This window comes from Dermacentor variabilis, chromosome 11 (assembly GCF_050947875.1).
Source record: "Dermacentor variabilis isolate Ectoservices chromosome 11, ASM5094787v1, whole genome shotgun sequence".
Taxonomy (NCBI): domain Eukaryota; kingdom Metazoa; phylum Arthropoda; class Arachnida; order Ixodida; family Ixodidae; genus Dermacentor; species Dermacentor variabilis.
In genome coordinates this window covers 55,655,199-55,668,526 of record NC_134578.1, presented here as the reverse complement: position 1 = coordinate 55,668,526, position 13,328 = coordinate 55,655,199, and the positions used below count along the sequence as shown (strand labels likewise).

The window sequence follows — 13,328 nt, the reverse complement described above, 5'->3', positions numbered from 1 at the left end:
TACTTATTTCATACTGCAGATCATGTTACAGATCCAAGCAGATCAAATACTGAAAGTGATAACACAGGTCCAAAGGTAGCAAGTAAAAACAACTAAAAGACACACGCAGCATCACAATGCGTTATCAGCAACTGTGCCGGCGAGTTCCACTCTCTAATGATACGCGAAAAAGAAAGGAAAATTGGAATGTGTCGGTGCGAGCAAAGTAAGGGGTTAGCGAACCGGGTTGGTGGTGACGCGTGCGGCGTGTAGTTAGAAACGATACATAGGGTGCAGGACCAAGCGCCAATTCGTTATTTTTATTAGCAAGGAAAGAAATTCTCGACGCTTATTTTTTTCTTCTTGTTTCAAGGGGTTGGATGCCGCTATTTTTCATTAGCTCAGACGGGGAATCGGTTTCCTCTTCAGGGTCTTCGTCCAGTGTCGCTGCAGTTTCAGTCATGAATGCCCATCTGCCTCTGCGCTTACATGCTCCTGAGGATGAAGGGGTAGCCTGACGGCGGGAAAGGATAAACCGATACAAGACGCACTTTCGAGCTTTTAGCTATTCATGCAGCGACGAAAGATCACGCGCTATTCCCTGCCAAAGGTGCGATTAAGTTACCTTCAGTGGCAAATTAGCTCCAACCCATATTTATTTTGCAGGAAATTTCCTTTTCGTGACCCAGACGTCGCTTCTCACTATGGTTAACCGATAGCGAACACGGATAGGAGTGACCTGAAATGAGGTCTAACAAAGTAACGATCAACGCGGCGTTCGTTTCGCCTTTCAGGTGCTTTGATGACGAGGTGTTTGTTGTCCCTTCCACTCGGTGGTTAACGCTACGTGAATGTCATGACGTGCACGTCGTGGCAACTACTGCAAAACAATTTTACTCAAGAGTGGTATAAGGTATCCTAAACAGCGACAAAGTTTGTTCTTCGCGATGTGTATTTTACGTGAATAATGGATGCTCAAGATAACTCAGTCTCTTCGTGCGCGCTGGTGTCCTTCGCAGTGTGCCGAAAAAGGCCGCCATCGTAGGCGCCCCGTGGAACTGGCACTCCAGCCTTTTTTTTTTCTTTGTTATTATAATGGGTGCGTGAGCACGCTGTTCGGCATGCGCGCACTGTCTGCGTGCCATCGTGAGACTCCCGCCTGCAGGTGTAAACAGCGCTGTCCTTGTTTGAAAAGGGCAGATGATTTCCATTTGTGGCTGCACGTCCCAGATAACACTTTTCTCTCTCTCTCTCTCTTTCCGGATCTTGTGACATGTCCTTCGCTCTCAGGATCGCGGGCCACGCGCTGCTGCATTGTGACGTGCGAGCTGCGATAATCCCAGCAGTTCGTGTCGAGCGTGTGCATGAAGTGCGTGGGGGAACGGGGGTCCGTAGAGATACTCCACCGTAGAGACACACGCATTTATATTTATGATAAGTTACACTTGCAGCAATTATTAAGGTAGACTCAAGAGATCGACGGAATGCCGTTTGGTCAGGTGAAAGCGTTGTTGGAAACGAAGCAGGTCACTGACCAAGGTCGAAATAAAAATAAAACGACGTCATTAAGACAGTGTCCATTTAGTGGATGCGTGATAAAAGTACGCTCTGTCGTGAGGCAATGCCCGTCGCGTTTGTCGAGAGAGTAGTATCTCTCATTTTCGTAGAGCTTGAGTAAAATATATGTTGTTTCGGCCGCTGCAACATACGGCGAGCCGAAAGCCGTCACGTGCATTTTTGAAGCAAACTGGAACAGGTGTACGTCAATCTAGTTTCGCGAAGCGCAGCCATGGTCCCCTGAGATCGATTCCCGCGTGAGCTCGGGTCGTGGCAAAACACGGCAGGAACCGGCGACTGATTCATCCTTCAATCCTCTGAACCGTGTACTTTGCGTGCCTCTTCTTTCATTACACATGTCTCGTCGCAGTTTCCGTAGTGGAGTGCTACCGGTACAGCAAAATGCTGCGCCTTGATTTGATCTGTTTGTTTCCGACTTACCTCCAGAAATGCAGGTGGAGCTGCGAATAGGATTCCAGTGCGGCAGCCGCATGATAGATTCGAAAATACAGAGGTCCCTGTACAGCTTCCGGGGGCACACCTCTAGTCATCCATGGTTGCTGGTCATCGCATCTGAGACATATACTGATAAAGTCGGTCGCGGTCGACAAGTGCGCCTTTTCTTTCACCTCCTATACTCTTGGCCCGACAGTAACTTTCCAATAACTTACATAATTCTTGAAAACGCCTTTGTTGGCATGCAGACATCACTGTTATCCTGACCAGGACACGCACGTACGTGGGCGTGTCATCCTGGCCGTTCTTGTTGAACAGCAACTCGCCGAGGATGCCTTCCTTTCTGTGGCCTGTGATGACGTCGACCAGAACGTGTACGTCGGCCTCGAACTTGTAGGGCTGCCATCCATCCTGGACTCAGCATGACTCTTACACCTCAGCCTGTTCCTCGATAGCGTTGACAGTCGATGAACCGGACCACCAAACTCTGCGGAGGGCGCTGCACGTCTACACGAGGGGCACTCGTGACTCGTCCAGGGGGGTAGTCTCCACGTTGGGCGCCAAATGTTGGACCTGTCGGGTCTCAAACCCGTCACGTGGGTGCGGCCTGTAAGACCACGTTCTTATTTTTTGTCCTGCCGCCGATGCCGCTACAACTCTGTACTTTAGCACAGCATCAAGTTACAAATCGGCAGCAGCGCCCAGGACTGAAAAGGCATGTCACAAAGACAGTGGCTTTCTTCTGTCCAGGGCGCGTAGCCTTAATGAGTGGCTTTCTGTGCTTGTGTGAAGCTAGGAGGAGGAGGGAAACAAGGAAGGAAAGGTAGGGAGGTCAACCAGACGCACGTGCAGTTTGCTGCCCTACACGGGGGTAGGGATATAAGGGATAAAAAGTAAAGGAGAGGGAGAGAAAAAGGTACTCTCAGTATGAACACGTGCTGTTGTGCATCACTTCACGGCTACAATCGGTCATTGAGGCCAGTCATTTTCATGAATTGCCCGCGTCACTTTGTAATTATGCGACACGTGGGGCCCTGATATAATAATATTTGTCTCTCAAAATGGTCTGCTGTATAATTGGTTTAAGGCACTCCGAAGAACGTCGCGTTCGATGTCATAAAGATTACAAAACAACACGTTCTCGATCATCTCTTCACACTTGCACGAGTCACAGATAGGTGTGTTGGACATTCCAACAAGGAATGAGTAGGCTTTCGTAAAAGCCACTCCTAACCAGAGGCGGCACATTAAAGTTGGATCACGACGGGAGAAGTGTGATGGAATCTGCAGCTTCCACGTAGGTTCCAGCCGGTGGAGAGGACAACTCGAGAAAATCGGCGTGTTTCGCGTAGTTTCAATCTCGGAGGTTGTACTGTGGGCCACACCTGTATAATGTGTGCACGTCCGTGTAGGCTGCACTGTCATTAATGCGATGCCGCTTTCGAAGACAGGCCAGTGCTTCGGCCGCTCTTCACATTCTTTTCTCCGTGGATATCCACATAACGCGCCGAGTTACAAAGTTCAAGCGCTGATAACACGCAACACGACCTGCCTGCAGTCGCATTGTCACCCATGATGAAGCACAGAAAAGGTTAAGCGAAACGGCAGAAGCCTTTCTCTCTTGTCGAGTTTTTGCCGCTGCCTCCTATGGTTTCAGATGAAAATGAAAGCTTTATAGGCACAGCACTAAATTCGTTTAGTATTACGTATTTATGCTTTGATAGCGTGACGCCAACGGAAACGACTGTGCTGGTGAAGACATTTTAGGACGGTTGAATCAACGACAATTGGGTTACCGTGTTTCGTTGAACAATTCAGTGTAACGAAAAGTGTAAACAGTATTTTCCGCAAGATTGTCGTGGTTTACAAATGCCAGTGGTGCTGTAAGAAGTGCTTCGGCCATTTTTCATGGAGACGATAAGAAAAAGAAATATAAGCGAAGGCTTCTTCATAAGAAACATGCCCTGGAATAGAGCACACGCTGCACCTCGTCGATCACTGTTAAATAACATTTGGTCTGTCAGCGACCTGAAACGCCTGGCTTTGTTCTCATAATGTAAACTCCCGTGTATGCCGTCAACCCACTGTCGTTGCTATGTCTGGGTTCCTGAGTTACATTGTAAAAAAAAACACGCCTCGACACAGACGCTCGAACCAACATACCCGTCGTCTCATTCACTAGACTCTTATAGTTAGCCAAATATCACTCAATGCAATGTGACCGACTGGCAAATGTGGCTGACTAGTTGTACGTACATCAAAAATTAGCTTCGTGTGTGCCACTGCTTGGATTATTTATCTTCCTTAGTGTATCGTTAATATATGCGTGAAGTGCAGGGCAGTTATCTTCTTTTTATGCAGCCGTAGAAATTATTATATTGCTGCTGCAAGATGGAAAATAAGCAAATTAGCGCAGATAGTAACAATCGCAGAAACAATCAGTCACTGAAACTGCATCCCATTCATGCCGAAGTGTCTCGAGAGAAGTCTATCAGCCATCGGTCGGTTGACGTCATGTCGGCAGCGTGCGTTGACGTAGAAAGTGCCTGGGCAAAACACTCGACCCTCTTCCTTGCGCCTCTTCGCACTTTCTGGTTTTGAACTGCGCCTTTAACAGCGGGTCAGACCCGTAGACTTATCGGCTACGGATAAGGAGGTTCGTACAGAGGCGTACGAGAGTACGCCGGTCATTATCAAGGACGGCGTGCCATTGATCTAACGTATCTGTCTACGACTGGCTTCCCGCTGGCTCCCTCTGGCTCCCACCGGCTTCGTCACAGTTCGAAAAACAGTCTCAACCTCTGTTTATCTACACCACTTCTTCAATGGTGCAAACAAAAGTTATCCGTCCTCGGGAACGTTTGTCTGGTCACTGTCCATCTCTCCCACACGTGACCCTCCTTATCAGAAGGTGGAAGTGTGCAACGTTGTCAACAGACGCCGCGAGGAGGCTGGAAGCAAGGTTTCCAGCGTCGACGTGAAAAAGAGGTCACGCGTCATTGACAGCTGCGCGTGAGGTCGCTGAATAACAGATTTGTTTCTTTCCCGCGTGCGCAGAAAAATAAAGATACACAGTAAATCCCACAGTTCGACAACGTCAGCGTTTCGCTCGCGACAGAAGGATGGAGTTTGAGAACGCGCTGGGAGAATAGCAGCCGGGACGGTTTTCAAACTAGGACGGATGTAAGTGACGTGCGTGGCGGGTCTCAGAAAGCGTGTGCACTATATGCTATATGCTCTGAAAAACAAAAAAAATAATGAAATGGGGACACACACCTCCGAATAGGCGAAAGCCCACGTCCGGGCCGACGCGAGCATCGCGAGCGAAAAGAAAAAAAAACGGGAACTGAAAGGCTTGATATTTTGCCAGTCATAGCCGCCTAAAGCGAACAGACAATGACGGCAGGGTAAGCACAGGAAAAAGCTTACTCTTTCTTTCTTTTTATTTGAAACGTGCGCATACTAAGGTGAACGGCAATAAAATTGGAGAAAACAACGTGCTTTGGGCGGGCACGGAATCCACATCCTCTCCAATATGCATGCGGTATGCTCTACCACTGATCCACCGCAGCGGCTACATATATATATATATATATAATCCTTGCGCCCACATTCAAAGGTATGTCTATACTTTAGATCGGGCCACTCACGGCTATGGCGGCGGGAACGTTTAGGAGACAGACAACTGGCCAGTAAACTTCACTATGCAATGAACGAGAAGAATAAGTTGAACCGAGGGGCTCGATATTTTTATTATTTACAAGCAGATGACGCAACAGACAATGAAGCCAAGGGAAGCATCAATTGTTCCTTTTAATTAAAACGTGAAAAATATTGAGGTGAGAGGATAGGAAAGAAGACCGAAAGACAACCTATAGGTGAGAGCCGAATCCATACCCTTCGCATTACGCGTGCGGTACACTCTGCCACAGACCTGCTGCGGCTGCCATTCTCCCGTCTACTTTATTGTGTAGCTCAAACGTGTGGCAAGTTGCGTTTATGTCTACCTTTACTTTTTTACCTCCCTTACTATTCCTGCATTTAAATTAAATCCTGCACCTAATTTTCCTAATACTTTCCCTGGCTTTACTGCCTGTTGGCTTCACGCAGTTGTAACTCGCAAGCATTCCGTGTTCGATGTGGAAAGGGTTCGTTCACCGTTTCCACGTGCACGACCATGCGAGAGAAATTGGCGAACACAACGTACTACGTACAACGCTGTTCATTTGAAACGACGTTGAAGCGGAAGAGCCGCACAATCGAGGCACTTTCTATGTCGCGGCGGCGACTTGACGTCAGTGAAGCAACAGCTGCCGTGATCAAATGAGAGAGAGCTTGCAGTAAAAAGAGCTTCGTATGGTTATCAGCGATGTTTGGGCAAATGGACCATACTTGCACGCTGTATCAAAGCCTTCTAGATATCTAACACAAGGGCGGTGGACTTTGATCCATGACGTCATGCTATATACCCAGCACAGTGGCTATGGGGATACGTATAAATAAGCCGGGGTGATTTCGACGTTACCGCTTTCGTCACACCGGGCTAGGCAATGGAAATTTTGGTCTATGTAGCATTACGGCTTGAAGAAGAGTGCACATGCCTGCCATCTAGGCGGCATTGGCTTTATACAGTCGCAAGATGCACTTTATAAAATTGCAGTGTATGTTTTTGGCGTGCAGTCGCCGAGTGGCAAACATTTTGCTGCATTCATTTCCTTTTTTTACCTGATTTTCTGCAGTTCTTGCAAGAAGTTGCAATCCCGAACTAGAGTTCTAGATGCTTCCCAACATTGACCCTATTTGCTTTTCTCTATTGGATTCAATAACTGTCACTGAAATTGTTTCAGATATTGTCCAATGAGAGTTTATGTGTTCAACGTCTATTAAGCATCAGCAAATTGGAGTTCGCACTGAGCCTCGGCTTCTTGCTCTCTCTCGAAGATTGCGCAGGTCGCGCTTGAGCAGAATCCTTCATACTTTTGACAATGTCAATATGAGTTTGCCCAGCTGTTTGCTTTACAAAGCGACGAATTTCTTATTAGATACGCATTATACCTCGCTCTGCAAAGCTACTTGAACATCAGGTCAAAGGTGAATGGGTAGCATGCGCTTATGTCCTCTCTCTCAGGACGACCTTAAGTTGGCTGCACTCGAGATCATTTCTTGGATTAAAGATGCTGGAACCAAGCCCGATTCGTCGCTGGCTCAAAAAAGTTGTTCACGCGCAAGTCCAGTTTATGAAAACATAGTAATAAAGTAGCTCTCAGTGGTGCATTTGAAACCTATGAAGTAGTTTTTGAAGCGCACTGACCTGATAGACCGCTTATAGTCATCCTGTGCATGTTCCCGCGGGCACACTGCCTTTACTATTCCCCCTTTCTGTTCCTCCTTTCCCTTATTCCCAGCGCAGGGTAGTAAATCGGACGCTCATGTGGTTGACCTACCCGCTATTCCTCTCCTTTCTTTCTCTCTTCCCTTCTGCTATCTACCTATAGCGTGCTAATGAAACATCAATCGATAGAAAAACAAGCTATGAAGCATCTGTCCATCTCGAGGTAAAATACGAACAAAAAGCAAAAGTGCAATTAAACACCACTTTCATCTGCTCTGCTCTGTTGGGCATGCAAAACAATTTACACCGAAATCGGAATTGTATCCGGAAACACGAAATATCCCCTATTGTTATATCTGCGTCGGTTGAGAACATAAACTGTAAACTGTCTATTTACTTTACGGACTCGATCAACCGGTTGGAATGTCCTGATGCACTGGCTGAACAAGTTTTTCCGGACATTACTGTGGCGTACAGTTAAGCGAAAATCGAAATGACAGCAGCAATTTTCTAAGCGATATATAAGACATATTCACACTTCTGAGTTTCAGGAAGCGACGTAACAGAAGCAGAAAAAAGAAATAGCCCTGCTTATTAAACGTTCCAACTACAGCACCATTCTTTGGTCACATTAGGAAACCTATTTACTTGAGCATGTAATGGCATAAAAATTGTAACAGAAAAGGAAAATCGGATGCCAGGAAAAGGCATGAGGCAATACTGGGATGGGGGGGGGGCAAGTTGCCAAAGTGTCACGACTTCGCGCTCAAGAGCGGTAACGAATGGCCGTTGCCGAGGGCATAAAACGCAGTGTCAGGGCGAGTGACATGTCTACAAATAGAGACCTGCGCATGCGCATGACCGTGGTAGTCATGCGGATCACATCCGAGAGACTACGTGCCAGGCGTGGAGATAAGCGCGAAGCAAGACTCAAGCGACAGCGCCGAATTATTGTTGCCCGGGGCAGAACGTGTTCAAAGTGTAAAGGCATTTAAAGCGGCGCTATCTTACTGTTCTTTGTGTTTTGAGAAAAAGAGAAGCACGGAGTGGTTGCCAGGCGGCTCAGGAGTCCTGAAGCGGGGACCGCAATAGATGTACTACACGGCTTCCTAAAGCTACTTTTTGTGTAGTTGTGCAGTCGGCATTAATAGTTCGCGCAGCCTCGGCGTGCGTAGCCTGGTATTTGCATTTCTAACCCGTACTAGTCACGTGCGAACAGCGTAGGTTTTGTGTAGTTTTACTGGCTACGGCTACGAATTTTTCGGAAATTCATTGTTTTTCTCTGGTTCTGCGGTCCGTAAACTTCCGACGCCGACTTTGCCGTCTCACCGCATATCTCGCCCTTTCGTTTCTTGGCAGAGACAGTAAAGAAAAAAAAGATCGGTTGAGCTATATTGACATGCTACGTTTCCAAAATATACGAAAAACAGTCTTGTCAGGAGAGAAAGCCTGATAATTCAAACAAAACGTAAACTTGAAAACGAAAGGTGGGGGCGACGCCGCATTGAACTTCCCGCACTTACTCCTCGTGATGGTGTCGGCTCGAAAGTTTTTTTATAGATAAGAGAGGGCTGTGTTGTATTGTAAAGCAGCCGAAGACTTTAGTTGGCAAGTTTCGATAAGTTTTATTGTGCCAGAGCAAGAGTGATTACGAGTCGATACCTTGAAATCTGTGAAGTTACCCTGACATGCCAGTGCTGGGATCTCGGCCCGAAATTGAAAGAAAAAGATGAGCGCGTGGACATCATTTTCTCATCAAGTTAATCAATCTGTCTCCCGTGAAATCATGGGAGAATCTTCTATCAGTCTTGTTTGTTGCTTGTATCAACTTGTTTGTTTTTCTTCACTGTCTTTGAAGGTTTTGAGACCAGCAGCAAAATTATCTGTTTTGTTGCTATCACTGAAATTTCACGCAGTGCGCCTTAATTACGACATGATGTGTACGGTGTTAACGCCGGCAGTAAGACTGCAAGGCCAACACCACCCATCTCTGATGCCACTATCGAGCAAAACATACCTACTATATAATCGGCGCGGTCAGAAATATTAAACGGTCGCAACAAGCAGGTACGGTAACCTGCGCCCATCGATTGCGTTATTCGACGGGGCCGCGACGAGCATCCACGGCCACACGATGCCTTTGAACCGACTGACGCATCGCGCGGACAGAACACCAATGCACCTTTTCCCTCAAGCAACTCCCGCTTTTCTGCTCGCCTAAATAGAGCGGGCAACATTTACAGCTCAAGTTGCGACTGTTTACAAAAATCACCAAGAAGGCGGCACGCGGAATATGCTTGACTCAGCTGCGCGCGATGATATATATATATATATATATATATATATATATATATATATATATATATATATATATATATATATATTGGAGAGAGAAAGCTGACTCCATTAGTGTATCATCCAAAATTAAAACCGTGTACGTGGAAGCACGATCCTTCGTCACACAGACACGCACTGTAAAAATCGCCTGTCTCGTAAAGCCCAACTATGATTGGCAGACATTACTCTGACAAGTAATCGAAACGCATAAAAAGAATGCACGAAATGCCGCTTTGCGACTAATTACTTTAGACACATCGCAAATGGAACAAGTTTTGATGCACCATGTTTGAGATAAGCGCCGTCGCACATGCGGTAAAAGGGCACCGTTGCATTAACTTGACAAGGTTTTTCTAGACGCTCAAGCAGAAAAGCTCAAACACCACTCTATTTCGTCGCACTTCTTGGGAACGCGTAGCGAGAAATAGACGTCATCCTCAGGATTTCTGCCAAGTAAACACACCTTCCGAAGTCGCCTGCTACAAATCGTAGAATGCAACATGGACCGTAACGCAATTATTAGTTTAAAAGTTTAGTTCGCGATGTTTTGGTAATCCGTAATAGCATAAGACAGGGGTAGTTGGAGATCGCAGAGAGGGGCCTTCGATTTGGCAAAGGACTTAAATATAGGTTGACGTTGATTTTGGCAAATAGTGGGATATGCATTTTATTTCTTCCATGCAAGTGATGTCCGCCTCTCCCACTATTCCAGCTCAAGGAGCTGAATTGTGCTGCTTTGACTCAGGCGAATCTTAAAAATCCTGTAAACTGTTGAAAAAGCAAGAAGGCCGGAAAAGCTATGTAGCAGCAAATGCGGCAGTGGCAATATTTGTAACAAGATCATCTATACGACTCTGCGGTATAGACCAGGAACAGGGTGTCGGCGGAAGCGGAGCCGGCACAGCATCTACTGAAAGAACTGCACACATTCACTCGCCCGCCGCACGCTCAAACATCCGCGCATAAATGCACGCACGCGTGCATACTCGTGAGCACATAGTGAGAGTAAACATCCGAGTTCTGACAAGCTTACCGACACCCTTCGAATGCGATCTCCAACCAACCCCTTTCACAAAAGGTGTCTCGACGCTGGGGAGTCAACATGACTCCCTTCTAAAGGGTGCCTGCATGAGTACACCGCGCGTCCAAGTTTGATTTCGATGCGATGCACGAATGATTTTGTCGGTATACTGGAGACAGCTGTAGGAGGACAGTGCTCCACTGGTGGCCTGCTAACCAGGTTGACCGTTGGTTCGTTGGCGATGGTCACTTGTTTCAACACTTGCGGCGGCCGCATTTTGCCGGAAGGAAGGGAGGTAGGGAAAGAGGGGGTTGGAGGCAAAAACGCTGGTGTACTCAGATGTAGGTCCATGTTCAGGAACCCGAGGTGGTAAAAAAAAAAAACACGAGTCCCCTGGGAGGACGCGCGTCAATTGTCGAGGATGCCATAAATGTTTCATACGACGATGTGAGTCAATTGAAGAAAATTACAATGTTCAGAACAGATGTCTTGAGCAAGGCCCAAAACGCAAATAGTACAATAATACTAAGCGCCCTAAACACTCACCTTCATGGTATCATCGAAGCGTACCGTCTTCTTGGCCTTGTTCGCTGGCCTGGCTCCAGCCGCCGCGGCGGGCGATTTTCGCATTGACGATCGGATCACCAGCGTCTCCTCGGCCGTCGACCTGGAGCGTACGCCGAACACCAGCCCCAGCCTGCGCGCCACCTTGATCAGCCGCTGCCGAACCTGCATGGCCTCCGCACTGTCTATGTGCTGCTGTCGCTTCTCCCTCTGTTCGCAGTTGCTCTCTCGAGTCAATTGACGGGACGACAGCGTCGCCTTGGGCGCCAAGATAACGCGGCTCATGATAGCCCCCAGATAAGATTACGACGCCCCTAGATTATTGTAGGCGAGGGGACGAGCGAACAACAGAAAGCGAAACAGCCCTCGGAGCGCGAGCCGATAGACAGGCCTGTGTATAGTGCGACGACGCTCGAACAAGTGTCGTCTGCTCCGCGATCGCGGCCCTGTTTACGAGCGCTAGGCCTATGCTTGCTGCTCCGAGTCGCACGCGCTTTGAAGCTGTTGGCGTCGGGGCGGTGTGCGTTTTGTACCGCGCGCCTCGCAAGGACAGGTGCTCACCGATAGGTGGCGCCACAAACCGGCGCCGTTTATAGTCACCTCGCCGCGCGCGCGGGCGATGAACGCGCGTGTTCTGATTTCATTTTGCGAATCGCGCAGGTTATCTGCGGAGCTCGAACACTGCGAATGATATCGGAAGTAAATGGCGCCAGCTGCGCCGGATGTTTGTGAGCTCCGTCGGTGCAGTTTTAGTACGCCTGTGAAAAGCGCGCCGCGTGTAGTGTAGGTTCAATTCGTAGCGTTTTTTTTTACATACACATGTCTGATTTTTTTCGAACGATTTGCGTCAAAAGCACAGCGACCCGGTCTTCATTTTTTATTGCTAGGGGAAATCTGAAAATAAAACGCTTGTCGGGATGTTTTTATGGCTTTCGCAGGATGTTGGACGCCATCTGATCGCGGGAGGTGCTGTTTGAGCGCGGCGATTATTGCATCTCGGCACGTGGCATCAACTTTAGCGCAATGCCAGTCGAGAAACCCGTTGCATTTCGTACTCTGGCCACAAAGCGCACGTAGCAAACAAGTTCAGTTCTGAGGAAGCTGTCAGTTTGGTAATGCAAATTTTCTTTCGCACTTATTTCGTTAATCCTTTTTCTTTTGTGAGCGCGCTGTCGCAATCGTACGCCACGCGTTTTTTGCGAACATACATCTCCTCGCACTAAGTTAGGTAATTCTTCACCTTACTGCCTCACCGACTTGGCTTCAATTATTTCCCGTGTGGAGAACACGAGTGCTCAAAAGTATGAGCATTGAAAGGAAGCTCACGATAACCGCGTAACAAGCGACATAATAGACGTTTTCGCATTCAAGAAAGACTAAAGACTTTAGTACAGTAACGTAAGCATTCAAACATATAAGAATTATTTCGTACTACATCACTATTACTCTACGAAAGGCTAAAGCTAACTGACCCAATTTAGAATTGAGACGAAACATCTCGCGGTTCGCACCACAGACAACAGCACACCAGTCAATAACAGAGTCATTTCGAGAGCACATCACGCACAAATAACAAAGCTTCACGTACAATTCTTGACGCACAAGTAAAATATAAAATAAAGCATGTATATCTATCGCCCACGCCAGTACGGTTTCGCACTTTAAATCCTTCTTTTGATAGAATAGCTTAGGACTGGAATAATCTGCCCGAAGAAGCTGTGCAACACTCGAGAGCCGTGACCTTAACAACTGGAACTCAATAAATTTTTTATTCAACCACAAAGCTGCCCCCTCGCGAAAAGCCCGACAGAGGAGCATTTGAGGAATAAAATAATTTAAAAATAAATGAAGCAATAAATAAAGATTTATTAGTAAAATTACGCGTGTTCTGTAGCATAGAGTTGTATATTACAGTATTGTGACTTCTCAAATTCAATGGTTACATCCATGGTACGTGACGTCATACATTGTCGCGTTTCCTCAGCAACTCTACCTTAATCCACCATAATTCGGCATGCACAAATTTTAGCAACCTTATTCCACTTTAATTCACCTTCCTTCACTTCACTTCAATTCACTTTA

The 13,328-nt window shown here is 47.1% G+C and overlaps 1 protein-coding gene across 1 annotated transcript in view; it reads right to left on the bottom strand.

Moving 5' to 3' along the window:
- Positions 1 to 11,770, bottom strand: part of LOC142564543 (uncharacterized) — a 35,521-nt gene extending 23,751 nt beyond the window's left edge. The window contains exon 1 of the mRNA XM_075675568.1: positions 11,229 to 11,770. Within this exon, the coding sequence (XP_075531683.1) occupies positions 11,229 to 11,531 (303 nt within the window). The 5' untranslated portion in view covers positions 11,532 to 11,770. The remainder of the gene's footprint in view (positions 1 to 11,228) is intronic.
- Between the last annotated feature and the right edge of the window lie 1,558 nt (positions 11,771 to 13,328).